We start from the raw sequence: 21353 nt of genomic DNA on the forward strand, positions 1-21353 counted from the left end.
TTGCGATTGCCAAACATGGGCCACTTTTTTTGAGTGACCGGCCGAATTTTTGGTCCCAATCCAATCCTGCACCTCGGGTAAACAAATAACGCCCATTCTGAATTATACGTTCTTCTGCACACCAGCTCACGTTCACAGTGAGTCTGCGTGATGGGGGCATCCATCCTGGCCGTTCGGCTTCGAAACTGTACTGCCAGTGCCGCCCCGGTAGATGAGGTGATGTTGATCGGTTGAAAACACTTTCTGCATTTTCTGTCTCCTAAACAGGGGGGAGTTTGTAGATGTCACCTGCCTCGATATTCCCCGTTTCTTTGGAAAGGAGGGTAGTTTTCAGAACCTCCCTGCTGCCTCTGCTCACAATCAGCCTGCGGAGCTTGTCGCGCCTGCGCACTGTTGTCTACCCATCCCATCTTGGCCGGCCCTAGTTCTGATCGAGGAAGAACGGATAGAAGAGGGGACCGGGAGACGCCTGTAAGGAGCAGGGAGACCCTGCTGCACAATGGAGAGAAAGGTATGAAGAAAGTAGCGGGAGTGCAGGGGGCTTCCCGGCGAGATTGTCAACCGACCCCACGATAGATGTCCGATGCTCCTCGCACGGCTTTATCACCCCCTTCTAAACCGCTGAATACTCTCATTGCACCTATATAAACTGATCGACCCTTTTAACCCCCCCCCCCCCCCACCCCCCCTGCGGATAGCCGACTACAGTCCACCTTCTCCACTTTAACTCCTCAAGCGCCCTGCCCCTTTGCACAGCTACATCACCTCCCCTTGTGTAATGGACCACTCCATCTCTACCATGCTAGATGGACTACCACATTTCTACATTACCCTTTTCCGTACTCCCTCCCTTTCCACAGCCTCTGACCTTCTATATGCCCCTACATTAAATGTCGATTGCCCCCGCTCAGCTTTATCAATAATTCCTTTCCCGCACATCTCGATCGCAACCCTTTGCAGTCAGCTTCTTGTTCACCCAACCATTTGCATAGCATAGTTGAATCTACCACCATCCTCGTGAACAGCCACTTTACCCCATTCCTGCACGGACAGAATGTGAAGTCTTATTATATTTCAAATAGGTGACTTTACCCCTCCTAGAGTAAACATAAAGTGTGCATTAATACCCGTCTTAACTTCCACGACGCCCCATTGCAAATCATATACAGTGCACTGTCGAGACTTGGATAGATTTAGCCCATGTAGCTAAAGAGAAACACTGCTCATTTGTGAAATTATGGTTTTGCGGATATCTGTGAATTCCTACACCTCGCACTGATTTTTGTGATTTAATAACTTTTTTCCAATAAAGCTATTGTTAAACAATGGGAGCGCTTTTCCCCAACTGGAATGTTAACCAGCACAAAAATGTAATGCGGTGACTCCCACAAGCTTTGTCTTTATTTCTGCCTCCTGCAGTCCTCAAGGCTAAATGGAATGCAGGAGCTCCCATGGTAGCTCCAGAGAAGAACCGTGGGGCATATTAGCAAGGAGTAGCGATAATTATCGCTAAATGCGCTTAGCGCATTTTATTTTATTTGATATTTGATATTTATTGAGACTTGTAAAGCGCGACTATCGCTCCGGAAGGAGCATCTTGGCGCTAAGCGATCAGAGAACCAGCGTGGCGAGGAGTGTATCAGATGGCTGCAAGAACTGCTGAGTCGGGCTGGAGGAAAATCCAGGTCTTCAAGAGTTTCCTGGACAGGCTTTCTGTGGGGACGTGCCTAAGGTTAAAGGGGAGACTGTTCCATACCTTTGATGCCAGGAAAGAAAAAGTTTTGCCACCTTTTGTTTTTAGTTTTATTCTAGGAATTACAACCAAATTAGCTTCAGCTGACCTCAAACAGCGTGATGGAATGTAGCGCTGAAAGCGCTTGGCTAGATAGAGAGCGCCGTTGTTCCTAGTGGCTTTGAAGACCGTGATAAGGAGTTTAAAGAGGACTCTTTTGTGAAGGGGAAGCCAGTGCAGCGTGTTGAGGGCGGCAGAGGCCGAGGACCTTTTTGGAAGTTTGAGAACTAGTCTGGCTGCTGCATGCTGGACGCTTTGCAATTTCTTTAAAGAAGACTTCTTTATTCCTGCCAGGAGGCCGTTACAGTAGTCCAGCCGGGAAAGGATTAGGGCCACCGCGACTGTTTTCCTGGCAGAGATAGGGAGGAAGTCGAAGAATTTCTTCAGCTGTCGGATGAGGTTGAAGCAGCACCCAGCTGTGATGCGCACAAGGTCAAATTGGACACCTAAGTTGCGGGCCGAGGAGACCGCACAAGGCGGTGCTTCAGAGTTTTGAGGCCACCAGTCCTTTGGTGAGAAAAGGACGTCTTTGCCTAGTGGTATTATTTCAGTTTTTGCGCTGTTGCATTTTAGATGGTTAAGATTGAGCCAGGAAAAAACTTGGGAGAGGCAATTCTGAAATTTAAGGGCTGTGTCGGGGTATTTTTTATCAATGGTGACGACGAGCTGGGTGTCGTCAGCGTATGAAGTGACGAGGATGTTGTGGGATTCAATCAGTGTTAGGAGGGGGGCCATATATAAATTAAAAAAGAGGGGGCTAAGTATGGACCCCTGGGGCACACCCGATGTGACAGGTCTTTCGCTGGAGAGAAAAGGGCCAAGTGAGACTGTTTGAGTTCTATTGGATAAAAATGATGTGATCCATATTAAAGCAGTACCCGACACTCCAATCTCGCGCATTCTATTAATAAGGATGGCGTGCGAGATGGTGTCGAATGCTGCGGTTAAGTCAAGTAGGATGAGTGCGGCATGTTTTCCGTCATCCTGCAGGAACTTAATGGTGTCCGATAGCTCAATCAGTGCGGTTTCTGTTGAGTGGCCAGGGCGAAAACCAGATTGCTGTGGATGCAGAATGTGATTGTTTTCCACGAAGGCTTTTAATTCCTCGTGGACCAGCCGCTCGGTGATTTTGCCTAGTACTGGAAGTAGAGAAATGGGGCGCATATTAGATAGATCTGTAGGGGATTTGTTTTGTTTTTTCAACAGGGGCTGCCTATCGCTGGATATTTTAGCGGAGAAACCTGCTATTAGCAACGTTTTTCTCCATTGTGCTAAAATATCCAGCGATAGTGGCTAAATGCGAGAATATCGCTGGAAATCCAGTGATATTCTCGCATTAACGCCAATGAGGGCTTAATGTGATAATCCACCCCCCATTGACTATACTGGTAAGTCAACTTTTTAGCAGGCGCTAGATTCTAGCGATAATCGCACTTATCGTGATTTTTTTTTATCGCTTCGACTGCCTTGCTAATAGGCGATAGCTGTGTTAGCGACTGTTTTCAGTCGCTAACAGTTTGGGTACGCCCACTTTGCATGTCATTAGCGATAAATATTGCAGACATGCAAAGCGGGCCCCAAACCTGTAGCTATCGCCTACAAGCTGCCGCTAACTGCTGCTAGCGACAGCTTGCTAATAGGGCGATAAAAATATCGCCGCTTTAGCAGGAAAAAGTCCAGCTAAAGCGGCGATATCGCCCTTGCTAATATGCCCCAGGGAGTCTTTCAAAGTGGCGGAAAACTAAACATTTCCATACTTCCACTTGAAGAATTTGCCTACATTAGGACTGTCTCTTATTCCCACCTACTGTTGCCCTGCCAACAAGTAGCTGAAAAGTACACTTTTTTTTATAGGTTTTGTAACTTGCGGCTGAAGTGCATAATAAAGTATGGGAAATGTGATCCTGAGCTCAATGGTGAAGGGGCCTGTGAGCGTGAGGCAGGCCCAGAGATGTGCCTTAAAAAACAAATTATTTTGGGGTCTTTATGCTGGCATTCACATTCAGGTAAATACATATACAATATAATTAGGGCTCCCCGTTTTATGGTATTTATTTTTTGAACATTTCTGTCTGTATTTATCCATACTTATTTTTGGGCCATTTTATCCATATTTATTTTGTGTTTTGCGTATAAATGAAGTTATAAAACTGTACATTTCCATATCTATTTAACTGATAGACGCGCACTCATACTTTGATGTCTGTCGTGTTTTAGCTATTCAAGCTGCCAAATATTACATACCAATAAATCCGCTGGTAAAACTAGCATTACACCATGAATGTATGTTGACATATGCCTTTGTTTAAAGAAATTCCATACTGTTTTTTAATTTCCAATGCTGTCCATCTGCTCAGCTTCTGGCCTATAATTCATGAAATACAGCACAGAGAATCACTTAAAAGAAGCACAATTTTCTGTATTTATCCCGTTTTAAAAATAAACTCGGGCATATTTCTGTCTATATTTATCGGTAAAAATCCATAAAGACTGAAAACAGGGACCCTTAAATATAATCCACACACCTTAAATGAAAAAATGCAAGTTAAAGTAATCTGTGGAAAGTGGACTCTTTTATGGTAGGTTATGAGAAAGCTCAATTGGTTAATGCAAACACTGCAGATACCCGTGTGTGTAACCAAAGAGCCACAGAAGTAAATCCTGGTTGGTTCAGTGGGGGAATAGGGATGTGTATTTATAGTACTACGAGGTCCTAGCCTGTGACCGAAAGCATTGTAAACATGCAACTGAACTTGCAGTGGGCCCCTAGGGCCTTTCCATTGCTTACCATTGTTTTGATTTATAGGCACTAACATTTGCCTGCTTCATATTAGATTGCCTGCAACCCTCTTCTTGTGTTTGCCCCTACCCAGGAGCATAGCCTCTTTATCATCCTTTTGATCGGCTCACTTGTATTCTTTCACTGGCCCCATTTTGGGAGCTACTTTGTTCGTATTGATTAAGCGCTCAATAATAGTGCACGTGTTTTTGTTGGTTCCCCTCCCCTCTAATATCCATTCTCCCGTTGCTTCCCCTTCACCTGCCACCACTTCCTCCTCCATTGCTCCACTACCCCTTGCAGTCCTTAAGAATATTCTTTCAGTTTCACTTTTGGAGGGCCCTGCAACTGACATTTGCTTCTAGGGTACTCCGTCATACATATAGTGTTTATACTCCCCTCTGTTGCTTTCATGCCCGCAGTCCTCCCGCTGTTTCTGCCCAGCCACTGCTCAACCTTTACTCCCACACCCTTGCGCATTGCCAAAAGGACTACTGCTCAAAGAAAATTTAATTGTTTTTTTTACCAATCCAAGGGGCAATAAATAAGAAAAATGGTGCCTGTGTCATTCCACAGTGTATTTGTGGTGACCATACCCCACATATGGAATAACATGTCAGACAGCAGTGACATTGATCCTTTTCTTCCCCATCCTTTTTAGGTCTCGCCTGAGCCAGCACATGCGCTGTCTGCGAGACATTTAGTAACTGGGTTTTCAAAGTGCCGCCAGAGGCTTTTGCTGGCCTCAAGCGTGCAGTTACACATGCGTGAATGTGCACAACTGCCATCTGGCTTTCTGTAATGGCTCATTAAGCTTTACAGTGTGTGAATAATTCTCCTCCACCCCCTTGCTCTCTGCTCTCGCTCTCACTACTCCCTCCCTTCTCCCCCTCCCTCCTCCCCCTTCGCCAGCTTCATTTGCCTCTTTATTGCCTTTATTAAACATTCAGAATCCTTTGTTGGGTTTTTGTACCGACAGCTTTTCTGAACCCGAACAGAATTTGCTGTAAGTGTAAATAACACCATCTCCTAGTCAATAACACACAAATACCATCTTCCCGGATTTTCTTCCTGTTTGGAGCTACTTGAAAAATAGAGAGCCAATCAGAAAGTGAGTTCATGCTGACTGTCCGGCTACTGGGCGGTTCAGCCAAACCTACTCTTGTGTCACTGGAAGCTGTACCACCATGCGTAGCCTGTGATTGGTTGTACGCTTTTGTCATACAAGATTATGGACCGCCCAGGTTAGGACGGCGCAACATGCCGGTTTCTTGATCCTGTAACTTGTAGGCTGGTTGTGTGTTCAAGGGAGCGCCTGCTCAAATTCAACATCCCTATCCAACAGGCTGGGAAAGCTTCACATTTGTCACAGAGTCTAGATGCTTTTGCGAACTTAAATTTGCTCAGCGAAATGTACCCCTTTGCCAACACGAACGGGCAAAAAGCATCTGATATCAGAGCGAACAGGCAGAAGCAATGGACCCTAGAGATGCAGCTTCTTCCGTAACGACCCGGTGTACTTCTACTGAACACCTTTTCAGTGTTTATTTCACGTGGGTTATCTACAGTAAATTTTTTCATCCCAAATTTACATTATATACTGCGGCGAGTGCTTTGCGTTTGTTGATATTCTTTTGTGCATTGCAGAGGAAGGACCGTAAGATTTTCAAAGCTTTTAATTGTCACAGGGCCGTCGCTCTTCCAGGCCAGCGCGCAGTGTGGCGAGCTTTAAATTGCCCCCCCTTCTATAAGCGCCTCGCTCAGCCCCTCCCACACAACAGAACTCGTCTCACGGCCGCGCTTCTTTTTCTCTTTTCCTTTCGTGTGTCTCTTCAAAGCTTGTTTCTCCACGTGTATTCTCTCCTTCTTTCCCCGCCCCTATTTCTCTCAGCCCTCCCCATGTGTCTCTCCAGTGTTCCCTTATCGATCACTTTGCCTTCTCTCCCACGCGTGGCCTATCCTTCTAAATGTCTGCATCCCCAGCTTCCTAGGGTTTCTTCCTCTCACCTCACCTCCATCCGTATATTTGTTTCTTCCGTGCCCACATCCAGCCTCTACAGTTTTACTGTTTCCCCATAATTTTCACTCTGTTTTCTCAAGTCTTCTGCGTATCGATCTTCTTCCCCTCCCGTGCCTGTCTCTCCAGTTTCATTCTGCCCCCAATTCCGGTCTACCCCACCCCTATCCATGTGTCTCCTGCTCCTCTGCATGCCTTGTCTATCCAGTGTTCTCTTCTCACCCAATCATCCTGTCTGTTTCTCCCTCCTCGCCATCCCATATCCCATGTCTACATCTCTCATTTCCTCTCGCTCTTCAACGTCACCCCGTTTTGTCTCTTCATCCACCTGTGCCTCTTCCTAGTCCTTCTTCTCTGTTCATGCTCACCCTTCTCTCGCTCCCTTTCACTGTCCCATTTTTCTATGTCACTCCATATCTCTATTTCCTCTCACCTACTCGGCCCCGTTTTAGCTTTCTGCTGTTATCTACCCCAGGCTCCCCAAGCCGCTGTTTGTTCCCCTCATCTCTACTTGTTCACCCATCACTTCACCCGTCACTGTATTTAAACACCACACCCTCCACTATCTTATTGCCTCTCTCCTTCTCTCTTTCTTCCCTCTCTAATTTCTCGCTGTACTTAATTTACTCTATTTTACTATTTTTTAGCCCTTCTTTCTCTCTCACCCCTTTGTCTGATTCGGTTTTAAACCCCTTAAATCACTCTTTCCCCTTCTTTCTCTCTCTGTATCCTGATCTACCCTTTAAAATCTGTACACCCTTTCTCACTTTTTTTCCACCCTCTCTGAATTTTTAGGTCGAGCCTAAGGCATTGCTTTAGCAATGCTTGTTGGCGAGATTATAGTAAGGCTTTCAAAAGTGTACCCAAATTGCAGATTAGGTACAGTGCATGTGAGCACAACCACGTGCATTGTGAACAGCTGCCATTTGCCACCAGACACTTTGTGCACGCACGCCGCGCTCCGCCTCTGCTGCCACTTCAGCTCACCAGGCTGCACACCCCCTCACCCCTCGCTCACCAATGTCCCTCCCACCCTTCCTTTGATCTCCGCTACAAGTTCTCACACGTTAATGGCCCTCCCCCAGCACAGAGTGCGCATCGCTTGTTATCTTGTGTGCCTGCTTCCATCTCTCTCCTCCCGTCGTTCTCTCATTATCACCTTCTACTCTTTTATCTTTCCATAGTTATCAATGTTTACTTCCTCCTTTCTGTTTTTATCACGTGTTCCTTCTTTGATCTTTCCCCTTCCTTATTTTCCTCTCGTCCCTTTGCATTTCCCTTTTGTTTGTTTCCCATTCTCCTTTAGCTCTAATTTATTCTCCATTCCTTCTTTCATCTTTACCGATTTTGCTTTTATCTTTGGTGCCAACATTTTTTTTCCAAATTCATTTTTGCTCGAGAGTTTATGCAGGGTTTGTAGCCATGGAAACTACTTACTCCCTGCAGATGTCTGCTTCTACAGTCGTCCTCATGAACACTGCTTCGTCCTGCCATGACAGTTCATAGTGCCTTTTGAAGATGGAAACACCTACGTGTGCCCCTTTTTCATGCACAATTAAAACTTAATTATAATAAAACAATTCACGACCAGAGGGGAGTTTCACTAGCTAAAAAAGACGGCTTGGATAAAAAATACATTTACAAATAAACAAGGCTGCTATGGAGCAGATTTGTTTTGTGTGCATGGACAAGCCACCCTTGTAGAAGTCCGCTACGAATGAGCATAGTTTATCCATGTTTAACTGTGTATTTTGCAGCACATTTCACTGTTGTAACCCATGTGTGCAGCACCAGTACTATGAGCCTCTGGTACTCCGTGCCACAAAGGCTTCAGCACAGTAACTTGCTACAGTACAGAAATCCAAGCCTGTGAGCACGATGCTGCCGTCCAGTCCTATATATTCTTACCAGCCTGCCAGTCCTCTTCAGACTGCAGCTTCTTTCCTCCTCCACTGGAGATCTAATGTAAGTATCGCGCTTGCAGCTGTCCATCGACTTCCGGCCGCGCTTGCCTTCACCCCTGCCCTCTAGCCCCACTGGCAAACCTGTTAATTACCCTTTACACATACAAATCTGACCCCCTAGCCAACCAAACGCCTGAGTAATTCATCGCACCAGCCCCCTGATTGGAATTCGCGCCCCTCCCCGCACAGGCACATTTAAATGCTTATTGTTGCCATTTTTTTTCCTTCAACCGCATTTCAACAGTAGTGCCAAGAGGCACTTTCAAGGCCAATAAAGCGCTCTATAAATGACTCTCTTTCTCTGTTTTTTGTTCTGTATGATTTCTTTCCCCCACGCCCGCCTCCATCCCGCCTTCATTCATTTACACCTCACACCCTCTACTCCCCGACTCTTTGTCTTTGCTCCCTCACATTTTCTGTCGCCCTCTTTCTCCCTTCATTTCTACACTTTCTTCTCAATTTTCATCCAGCTTTTTTAGTGTGTGTTTGTTTTTTTGCAGTTTTATTTAGCGCCAACTCGACCCGAAAGTATTTGAGGTTGAACCTCCCCCACTTCTTTCCTCTCTAATGCACTTTCCCCTTCCCCTGCCTCCTCTATGACGTGTCTCCCTACTCATCTACTACCGCCCTCGCGCCTTCTCCTGACTAGACTCCCTTTACTGTAATTTTCTATGTTTCTCCCCCGTCCTTTTATCTCCTGTACCCAGCTCTTCTCCTTCCTTTCCTCACCCCGCTTCCCCATCACCTCCACCAGGTCTATTCCCTCTCCCCTCTCCTCTTTCTTTTCAACTTTTTCCTACCTCACTTACCATCCCGCCTTCTCCTCCTCCACTACTCTCCCCACTGCATTAGCCCGTCTCCTCGCTGCCCATTGATGCCCTCCGTCCCCTTATCGGAAAGATTCAATGTTTTCATCTCCCCTTTCATCACCACTGCCCTCAGCTCTCCTCTTCATCTCTTCATCTCCTTCCCCCCCACGGCCCTTCTCTCGCCCATCAGTCAGCCCACTTCCCTCCTTTACTGCTCTCTCCCCTCCACTCCTCTCTCCCCTCCACTCCACCATTCTCACTCCCAAACTCAGCTTCCCTCCGCCCTGTCGATCAACTGAACTTTCTACTCATTCACCTCGCCCTCCCTCCTCAGCCCATTTTTTCCGACTAGCCCCCTCTCTTATACACCTTTCTTCTCTCGTCCCTCCTCTGCTTTGCCGTGTCCCTTCCACGACCATGCCACCTCTCCCCACCCTGTCCACTTTCCTCTCATCTTGACTCTCTCACATTTACTGTATCCACCCCCTCTTCATCTTGTCTTCGCCGCCTGCCCTCTACGCCACCCCCTGCTTTCCACAACTTCCCTATCCGCCGCTCTCTCCCTCTCTACTTCCCGCTTCGCTTCTCTCTCCGTTGTCTGTCTCCTTTTTTCTCTCTCACTGCCTCTCGTATTAAGCCGTCCATACTACCACCACCACCACCACATCCAACACATCCACCACCACGTCCATCACCACCACGTCCATCACCACCACGTCCATCACCACCACGTCCATCACCACCATGTCCATCACCACCATGTCCACCACCACCATGTCCACCACCACCATGTCCACCACCACCACGTTCACCACCATGTCCACCACCACCATGTCCACCACCACCATGTCCACCACCACGTCCACCACCACCACGTCCACCACCACCACACCTACCTCCACCACCACTACGTCCACCACCACCACCATGTCCACCACCACCATCACGGCCACCACCACGTCCACCACGAGGACACTACCACATCCACCACCACCACGTCTACCTCCACCACCACCACATCCACCACCACGTCCACAGCCACATCCACCACTTCATCCACCACCACCACGTCTATCACCACCGCGTCCGCCACCACCATGACCACCACCACATCCACCACCACCACATCCACCACCACCACCACGTCCACCACCACCACATCCACAACCACCACGTCCATCACCACATCCACGATGTCCACCACCACGTCGTCCACCACCACGTCGTCCACCACCACGTCGTCCACCACCACGTCGTCCACCACCACGTCGTCCACCACCACGTCGTCCACCACCACGTCGTCCACCACCACGTCGTCCACCACCACGTCGTCCACCACCATGTCCACCACCACCACGTCCACCACCACCATGTCCACCACCACCATGTCCACCACCACCATGTCCACCACCATCATGTCCACCACCATCATGTCCACCACCATCATGTCCACCACCATCATGTCCACCACCATCATGTCCACCACCATCATGTCCACCACCACCACGTCCACCACCACCACGTCCACCACCACCATGTCCACCACCACCACGTCCACCACCACCACGTCCACCACCACCACGTCCTCCACCACCACCACCATTTAGCTTCAGAGCTGTGTGGGTGCAATACAGATTCCATATGCTTTCTCATCCGTTTCTTGCAGCCTGCTGTATATTGTGTAGACAACTTGTCCCCAAATGGAGCTAATCGCCGGGGATAACGACCCCTATTCCTTACAAACTTGCCACAGACAGTCTCAAAGCTCTCCCTGCAAAGTCTTTTGACCGGTCTTGATGTTCTGCTCGCACGGTAAAAAGAAAACGATTCGAACAGCTAAACATGTCAAGGCTGACTCTGGAACTGCTGGGCATGTGTTTGCCAAGGAAACCTGTCTGACTTCTCAGGAGAGGAGCAGTAACTCATTTGCCTGGACAGTTTTGCATGATTTTCTTGTCTGATTGGCACTTCTTAGTGCCGCCTGTTGGGTACTGCTTTGAGACAATTTCTTAAGATTAGGTGTCTGGGGAAGAAGTATCCCCTGTGTCCGATAACTCTTTTTATGGTGTATTATCTATCTTCTGCAGATTCTTCACCCCTGCCCCTTCTCTCCTTTTGAGGTTGGGCCAGTACTAGAAAGGTTCCATTGTAGGTTCAGGTTGATACTTACATCTGTCTAGTTTCCCCCTCCTTAGGCTTTGGTTGGCCGCCAGGAAAAACAAGCATTGGTGTGGCCGGTCGGTCTCGCCTTTGGGACCTTGTGGGGGTTTGACCATGCAACAGTGGATGTTGATGCACCAAGGATATTGTGCTGCATGGCTGAATACTTGTGGGGTCCCAAAGGCGAGACCTATTGGCTGTGCCAATGCTTGTTTGTAGTCTGGGTTAGTGATGGCAAAGAGGGCTATAGCTAGAAGATGGGGTAGTGGAGGTTCCCACCTTGAGAGAATGGAAAAGAGGGATGGATATGTACATGGCTGAAGAGGAAGTACATATATGAGCAAAGGGTGTCCTCAAAAATTCTACAGATTTTGGGGGTCCTGGGACACGCTACTACAGACTATACCTTGTTGCCAGGTGGAATGGTACCTGACTGTTCCCAACTAGTAGTGATTGTTAGCATGTCAGTGGCAGTAGTGGTGATGTTAATAAATGGTATTGAATTTGCAGACGGAGCTGCTGCACTGCTTCCCATCGCCCAATGTTTGGGATTGTGAAGAATGTGCGTTGGCATCCTGCCGTGTTGTATGCGCATAAAAAAACAAAAATATTTAAATAAAAGTCTCAGGCAATTGGCACAGTTAGGTGCGTCCGTCACTTATGCACTGAATGCAGTGGACAACAGGCGTGTGTAGAGATCTTCTTGATATGTTGAAGAATGTCCCTCCATTCTCATGGCATCATTGGTTCTTCCTTACGTTAGAAGCATCTAATGTGCTGCATGCCCTCCTGAGGGGGCTACAGAGCTTGGGGACTGAGGTGTAGACTCCAGTGTTGGCAGGAACACTTTCGTTTTTAAATGTTCTCTCACTATCTTATTGTGCACTGTGAATCTCAAAGTGGGATGTAATAACCAAATAACTGAATAACATATCCACTTCTCAAATGATTTCATATTTACCTATTCTAATTTTCAACACTAATCCTTTATGGGTTACGGATGGCGTGCTACTCGCCAGAAAATTGCTTCAACATCCATCAGGGGTAACAAGTGCTATATGAATGCAAACCTTTCTTCCCCTTTTATCCCTCCGCTATACTTCTCACTCCAAATAACTGACTAATATCCACCACTGAAATTACTTTCATATTTCACCATATTAATTCACCACTAATCCTTTATGGGCTTCCTTCAACACTCCGTCAGGGGTAACAAGCACTATATGAATACAAACCTTTTTTCCTCCTCTATCCTTCTGCTATCATTCCAAATCCAAATAACTGACTAACCTATCCACCACTTAAAATGTACTTGCATTTTTCACTATACTAATCCTCTTTGGGTCCCGAAGTAGCGTGCTACTCACTGAAAAAGCGCTTTGACGCCTCGTCAGGGGTAGTAAGCGCTATTACAATACAGTACAATGTCCCCCACGTCCACCACCACCACGTCCACCACCACCATGTCCACCAGCACCACGGCCACCACCACGTCCACCACTAGGCCACTTCCGTGTCCACCACCACCATGTCTACCTCCACCACCACCACCAAGCCCACCACCACCAAGCCCACCACCACCAAGCCCACCACCACCACCATGTCCACCACCACGTCCACCACCACCGCGTCCACCACCACCAGGTCCACCACCACCGCGTCCACCACCACCGCGTCCACCACCACCGCGCCCACCACCACCGCGTCCACCACCACCGCGTCCACCACCACCCCGTCCACCACCACCGCGTCCACCACCACCGCGTCCACCACCACTGCGTCCACCACCACCGCGTCCACCACCACCGCGTCCACCACCACCCTGTCCACCACCACCCTGTCCACCACCACCACGTCCACCACCACCACGTCCACGTCCACCACCGCGTCCACCACTACCACGTCCACCACCGCCGCGTCCACCACCACCACCAAGTCCACCACCACCGCATCCACCGCCACCACGTCCTCCACCACCACGTCCACCACTACCGCGTCCACCACCACCACATCCACCACCCTGTCCACCACCACCCTGTCCACCACCACCACGTCCACCACCACCACGTCCACCACCACCACGTCCACCACCACCACATCCACCACCACCACGTCCACCACCACCACGTCCACCACCACCACATCCACCACCATGTCCACCACCACCACCAAGTCCACCACCACCACGTCCACCACCATCACGTCCACCACCACCATGTCCACCACCAGGTCCACCTTCACGTCCACCACCACGTCCACCACCGCGTCCAACACCACCACCTCCACCACCTTAGCGTCCACCGCGCCCACCACCACCACATCCACCACCACCACATCCACCACCCCGTCCACGACCACCACCACCACGACCACCACCACCACGTCCACCACTACCGCGTCCACCACCACCGCGTCCACCACCATGTCCACCACCACCCCATCCACCACCACGTCCACCACATCCACCACCACCACGGCCACCACCACGGCCACCACGAGGCCACTACCACGTCTACCTCCACCACCACGTCCACCACCACATCCACCACTACATCCACCTACAAGTCTACCACCACCACATCCACCACCACCACATCCACCACCACCACATCCACCAACAGGTCCACCACCATGTCCACCACCACAACATCCACCGCGTCCACCACCACCGCGTCCACCACCACCGCGTCCACCACCACATCCACCACCACCACGTCTACCTCCACCACCTCGTCCACCACCACGTCCACCACCACATCCACCACTACATCCACCTACACGTCTACCACCACCACATCCACCACCACCACCACGTCCACCACCACAACATCCACCATGTCCACCACCACCATGTCCACCACCACCGCGTCCACCACCACCGCGTCCACCACCACCGCGTCCACCACCACCGCGTCCACCACCACCGTGTCCACCACCACCGCGTCCACCACCACCGCGTCCACCACCACATCCACCACCTCCACAACCACCACCACGTCCACCACCACCACGTCCTCCACCACCACCACGTCCTCCACCTCCACCACGTCCACCACCACCACGTCCACCACCACCACGTCCACCACCACCACGTCCCCCACCACCACGTCCCCCACCACCACGTCCCCCACCACCACGTCCACCACCACCACGTCCACCACCACGGCCACCACCACGTCCACCACAAGGCCACCTCTCTCTATCTATCGCCCTCACTCTATCTATCGCCCTCACTCTATCTATCGCCCTCACTCTATCTATCGCCCTCACTCTATCTATCGCCCTCACTCTATCTATCGCCCTCACTCTATCTATCGCCCTCACTCTATCTATCGCCCTCACTCTATCTATCGCCCTCACTCTATCTATCGCCCTCCCTCACTCTATCTATCGCCCTCCCTCTATCTATCTATCGCCCTCCCTCTATCTATCTATCGCCCTCCCTCTATCTATCTATCGCCCTCACTCTATCTATCTATCGCCCTCACTCTATCTATCTATCTATCTATCTATCGCCCTCACTCTATCTATCTATCTATCGCCCTCCCTCTATCTATCGCCCTCCCTCTATCTATCTATCGCCCTCCCTCTATCTATCTATCGCCCTCACTCTATCTATCTATCTATCGCCCTCACTCTATCTATCGCCCTCACTCTATCTATCGCCCTCACTCTATCTATCTATCGCCCTCACTCTATCTATCTATCGCCCTCACTCTATCTATCTATCGCCCTCACTCTATCTATCGCCCTCCCTCTATCTATCGCCCTCCCTCTATCTATCGCCCTCCCTCTATCGCCCTCCCTCTATCGCCCTCCCTCTATCGCCCTCCCTCTATCGCCCTCCCTCTATCGCCCTCCCTCTATCGCCCTCCCTCTATCGCCCTCCCTCTATCGCCCTCCCTCTATCGCCCTCCCTCTATCGCCCTCACTCTATCTATCGCCCTCACTCTATCTATCTATCGCCCTCACTCTATCTATCTATCGCCCTCACTCTATCTATCTATCGCCCTCACTCTATCTATCTATCTATCGCCCTCACTCTATCTATCTATCGCCCTCACTCTATCTATCTATCGCCCTCCCTCTATCTATCGCCCTCCCTCTATCTATCGCCCTCACTCTATCTATCGCCCTCACTCTATCTATCTATCGCCCTCACTCTATCTATCTATCGCCCTCACTCTATCTATCTATCTATCTATCGCCCTCACTCTATCTATCTATCGCCCTCACTCTATCTATCGCCCTCACTCTATCTATCGCCCTCACTCTATCTATCGCCCTCCCTCTATCTATCTATCGCCCTCACTCTATCTATCGCCCTCACTCTATCTATCTATCGCCCTCACTCTATCTATCTATCGCCCTCACTCTATCTATCTATCTATCTATCTATCGCCCTCACTCTATCTATCTATCGCCCTCACTCACTCTATCTATCTATCGCCCTCACTCTATCTATCTATCTATCGCCCTCACTCTATCTATCTATCGCCCTCACTCTATCTATCTATCGCCCTCACTCTATCTATCTATCGCCCTCACTCTATCTATCTATCGCCCTCACTCTATCTATCTATCGCCCTCACTCTATCTATCTATCGCCCTCACTCACTCTATCTATCGCCCTCACTCTATCTATCTATCTATCGCCCTCACTCTATCTATCTATCGCCCTCACTCTATCTATCTATCGCCCTCACTCTATCTATCGCCCTCACTCTATCTATCTATCGCCCTCACTCTATCTATCTATCGCCCTCACTCTATCTATCGCCCTCACTCTATCTATCTATCTATCGCCCTCACTCTATCTATCTATCGCCCTCACTCTATCTATCTATCGCCCTCACTCTATCTATCGCCCTCCCTCTATCTATCTGTCTATCTGTCGCCCTCACTCTATCTATCTGTCTATCGCCCGCCCTCACTCTATCTATCTGTCTATCGCCCTCACTCTATCTATCTATCGCCCTCCCTCTATCTATCTATCGCCCTCCCTCTATCTATCTATCTATCTATCGCCCTCCCTCTATCTATCTATCGCCCTCCCTCTATCTATCTATCGCCCTCCCTCTATCTATCTATCGCCCTCCCTCTATCTATCTATCTATCGCCCTCCCTCTATCTATCGCCCTCACTCTATCTATCTATCGCATCACCACAGCATCACTCAGCACCACTACAGCATCACTCAGGGGCACCACAACATCACTATGCGCTACCACAGTATCACTGAACGCCACAGCATCACTCGTCGCCACCACAACATCACTCGTCGCCACCACAACATCACTCGTCGCCACCACAACATCAATCTGTGCAACCCTTCAACAACTGTTTCAAATATGTTTCAAGCTTTATTACAAATGTCACAAAAAGATGTTAATATTTCACTTCTGTTCTTGTATTTTCGTCACAATAAAATGCACTGAACATAATCTTCACAAAAGTTATTTACAAAAGTTTAAGCTATTGCCATTATAAATTACAATAGCTTTTATTTAAGTATTAATTATTTAAAAAAAATAAAAGCCATTTTTATTTGTAATATCAATACATCTAAGTCACGTAAATACAACACATATTGCATTACAAATGCTATAGGTGTCACATTTGCGAAAGTTAAAACTATTGGCATTGTAAATGACAAAGCTATTAATTTCGCTATTTTCAAAACCAATACATAAATAAAAAATGTGTCATTTACAATACCAGTAGCTCAAACTTTCCTAAGGCGAGACCTATTGTATTGCAAATGCTTGTTCTATAGCCTTTCTCGCTCCAACCTTTATTCTCGGGACACCCTTTCTCGCTCTTTCTCTCTTTCCACCCTCTCTATTTTTTATCTCTCCTCTCTCCCAGCACACTTTATTCTATGTACACATTTTCTATTTCTCTCTCCACCCTCTCTAATTCTTTCTCTCTCTTTCTCTCCTCAGTTGCTCCACCCTTTATTCTATGTACACCCTTTCTCTCTTTTTCTCTCTGTCCACCCTCTCATTCTTTTTCTATCCTTTTGCTTCACCCTTTATTCTCTGTATTCCCTTTCTCTCTTTCTCTCTCCACCCACCCTCTCTGATTCTCTCTCTCCTCTGTTGCTCCACCCTTTATTCTCTGTACACACTTTCTCTCTTTTTCTATCCCTCCACCCTTTCTAATTGGGCATTATATCTTTACTCTCTCTCGCTCTCTCTCTCACTCGACAATACCACAGCATTACTCAGCATCACAATAGCATCACTCAGCACAACCACAGCATCAATCAGAGACAGCACAGCATCAGTCAGCACCACCACTGTATTACTCATCACCACCATAGCATCAATCATCACCACCATAGCATCAATCAGCACCACCACAGCATCAATCAGCACCACCACAGCATCAATCAGCACCACCACAGCATCATTCAGCTCCACCACAGCTTCAGTCAGCACCACCACAATATCACTCAGCACCACCACAATATCACTCAGCACCACCACAGCATCACTCCGAGCACCACAGCATCACTCCGAGCACCACAGCATCACTCCGAGCACCACAGCATCAATCGGCACCACCACCGCATCAGTCAGCACCAACACAGCATCATTCATATCACCACTGCATCACTCAACACTACTAGAGCATCACTCCAGCAGGAGGTGGAGATGGCTCTGACATCGAGTAAGCCAGAGAAGTTGTACTCAAAGTGACTTGCATGAACAAACAAAGTGGGAAGAATGTCTGTTAGCTGATAATGAGATGTTTTCGCTTAAAGAGTACATAGTACAAGGCTGGCCAGAAAATAAGGGTAGAGTTACGGGATCATTGCCCAAGTACTGGGAGGTCAGACTCGAGTTAAGTGCACATGACAGTACAGTTTACAGAGGGGAGAAAATTATTCCCCCAGAGAAACTTACAATAACAAGCATTGCCATAGCCAATAGGTCTCGCTTTTGGGACCTTATAAGTGTTTAGCCATGAAACAGTTGATGTTGTTGCACCAAGGGTATTGTGCTGCATAGCTAAATACTTATAAGGTCCCTTAAGCAAGACCTGTTGGCTATGCCAATGCTTGTTTTCCCTTGTTTTTGCCAGTGCTGCAGAGCAGTGGCAAAGAAAATAGTTCAGCAAGGCAAGACCTATTGGCTTTGCCAATGCTTGTTTTTAAATGTTATTTCACACAGTTACATATGAGGTAAGACAGGCTGCTACAAAATGTGCAAATATATTTTGTTTTTAAGATGAAACAACTGTTTTCAAAATATATTTATAAATAAGAATTCAAAAGGACAACTTTAGGACTCTGCAGTTAACACCCTTGTTGGACTTGGCCCTTTTTTGCAGGGCCATCCTAGAACTTTTTGCCTTCCTCCTGTATTTTTTCTGACCCGTCGTTGGTAATTTTAGGACTCTAGGAACTTTATCACTGCTGATCAGTGCTAAAGTGCATGTGCTCCCTATGGTAAACTTGGTAAGATTGGTATACATCTGTTTGGCATATTTAATTTACCTATCAGTCCCCTGTACAGTGGTATCTCATATACCCAGGGCCAGTAAATTAAATGCTACTGGTGGGCTTGCAGCACTTCTTGCGCCACCCATCAAAGTAACCTTTCAAACGTGTCTCAGGCCTCTGCCACTGCAGGGCCTGCGCGCGCAGTTTACTGCCGCTGTGACGAGGCACATAAAGTGGTTGCCACGTCTGTGACTCCCCTTTTAATAAATATCAGTCACCCCTAAGGTAGGCCCTTGCTAGCCCTATGGGCAGGGTGTGGTGTAGGTAAAAGGTAGGACATGTGCCTTAACTGTGTGGCATGTCCTGGTAGTGACAAACAGCCTACTTGGTTTCGCACTGCTGTGAGGCTGCCCTCTCATATGGATGCATTGGGGATTCCCTGATATATGCTTCATTGGTAATTCCTGACATGAGAGGGGTAGCATGATCAAGTTTGGTATGTTTAGAATACTGGTAATAAATGCTGCGTATTGGTGTTCACTGATTTATTATCACTATTTTAGAAATTACGCTTTTGGAAGTGGGCATTTCTGTGTGCTATATGTCTTTGTGCCAGCCTGTTGTGTATTGACTGTCTGGCCTTGGAGTGACCGGGGCTGGGGAGGTGCAGTAGCTCCAGAAAGTCTGGATGAGTCAGCTCTAGGGTGAATAGGCCTGATCTGCATTTGGAGTGGTGGGAGGAGTAGCACCTGCACCTGAATAGGGCTGTGCCTCCCTTCCACAATAATGGCTCTGCCCCCCTGTGGTGTGTCTGGGGCCAGGGCCTACACTTACAATGGGGAGTGTCCTGCACTTGCCAAGTACCCCCAAGTACTAGTTTGGACTTGGCTGAGAGGCATGGGTAGGACAAAGACACTTACTGATATAAATATTGGAGCTGTGACCTCATGTCTTTTGAACTTACTGAACTCCTGGAACTTGGAAGAGCACACTGCAGTGTGCCAGGAGGAACCACCACTGGGGACTGACCTGCTGCCATGCCTGGCAACTGAAGGGACTGCTGCTCGGTTGAAAGGACCCAGTGTGCTGGCCTGCCTGAGCCCAGTCCTCTGGGATTTACCAGGGCTGTGTGGCTGGCCTTAGAGGAAATTGGAGCAGTGCTGTGCTTTCTCCCCCTACCCCCGTAAGGGGGTGAACCTCAGCCAAGCGTGTGGTGAGCCCTGTGTTCTGTAGCTCAAGATCGCATTCTGGAGAGAGTAGCCGGTGAAGTGCAGCCACTTTCTTCTGCCACTAGGGAGAAAGAGTGGGGAGCGCTGCGTTCTTGTAGCCCCTAAAGTGTCGTGTAGTTGCTATATTACCTATACAGGATCTGAGTGTTCCGCATAACATAAACTGTGGGTTTGGTGGCAGACTGGCTCTGAGCACCCCCACAGAGGATGTTAACCTGTTTGTGTTAGCTAGCTCACAGTGCCGCTAGACTCTCCTCTTATCGGGGAGAGGTTAGTTTTTGGCAACCTCAAAACATGACAACCCTGATCCCTCAGAATTGTGGGAACAATTTACCTACTTTTCGCTCAGTTACTCGTGCTCACTTATTCGGTCTCAGAGAGTTACACAGAAGAAACAGTGTTACAATAAGAATTTATTGCACAGTTGTTCTTCTAGTGTAAAATAGATGTGCTGCAACAACTGTTGGACAGTAGCAGATATATATGATTAGCAGTACAGTGAAAATGAAAGGAGAGTACACTTCTACCATCTTGCAATAATCATGAATACATACATGAATATAAAATGCATGATAAAGAGTGAGTACTCCTATGATGCCTATCTAGATGTACCTAAGTGTACCTAGCATGTGAGTAGGTGTGAAGCCAAGAATCCCTCTAGGATTTAGTCTAACCCCATTACCTGAAGTGAGAGAGTGTGGGACCCCGTCCTGGTCTCGAGTTGGACTCCCCTCGAGTGATGTGTTAGACCACTGTTAGCTGGAGCGTCTGCATGCAGGAGCCTCAGTGTCTCGGGTCAGGGTGTTGGCCTGGAAGTCTCGGTCTCCTCTCCCAACCCTAGCAAGGAGGTTTCCACTTGGTACGGGAGCATCGAGGAGCTAACCGACGGGGATTTCAAATTGGCCAAAGAACTGTGGGGTGCCAGTCTACCAAATGAACCTTGGGAACACCTTTGGATAATATCTTTTTGCACTCTGTTCGCCATTGTTAAACCAGCATGGCTGAGAAGGAGTCACTTGTTTACGGAACAAAAGGGGGTGGTGATGGACGGAGCATATGAATCAATCAAACACTCACACCCAGTCAAAAGATCAGGGTTTAATCCATCACCGTTCTTTAGCCCACTCTGCCACCCCAGTTCAGACATGGCTAT

The 21353-nt window shown here is 48.5% G+C and overlaps 1 protein-coding gene across 3 annotated transcripts in view; it reads left to right on the forward strand.

Moving 5' to 3' along the window:
• Positions 1 to 372: 372 nt before the first annotated feature.
• The window catches only part of SMARCD3 (SWI/SNF related BAF chromatin remodeling complex subunit D3), a 1739068-nt gene continuing 1718087 nt past the window's right edge, over positions 373 to 21353 (forward strand). Inside the window, exon 1 of one of the 3 annotated variants that reach the window (XM_078662891.1) lies at positions 373 to 511. In XM_078662891.1, the coding sequence (XP_078519017.1) occupies positions 500 to 511 (12 nt within the window). In that variant the 5' untranslated portion in view covers positions 373 to 499. The remainder of the gene's footprint in view (positions 512 to 21353) is intronic. The other 2 variants (XM_078662892.1, XR_013601619.1) reach the window with 2 other exon arrangements.

This window comes from Lissotriton helveticus, chromosome 10 (assembly GCF_964261635.1).
Source record: "Lissotriton helveticus chromosome 10, aLisHel1.1, whole genome shotgun sequence".
Classification (NCBI taxonomy): Eukaryota; Metazoa; Chordata; class Amphibia; order Caudata; family Salamandridae; genus Lissotriton; species Lissotriton helveticus.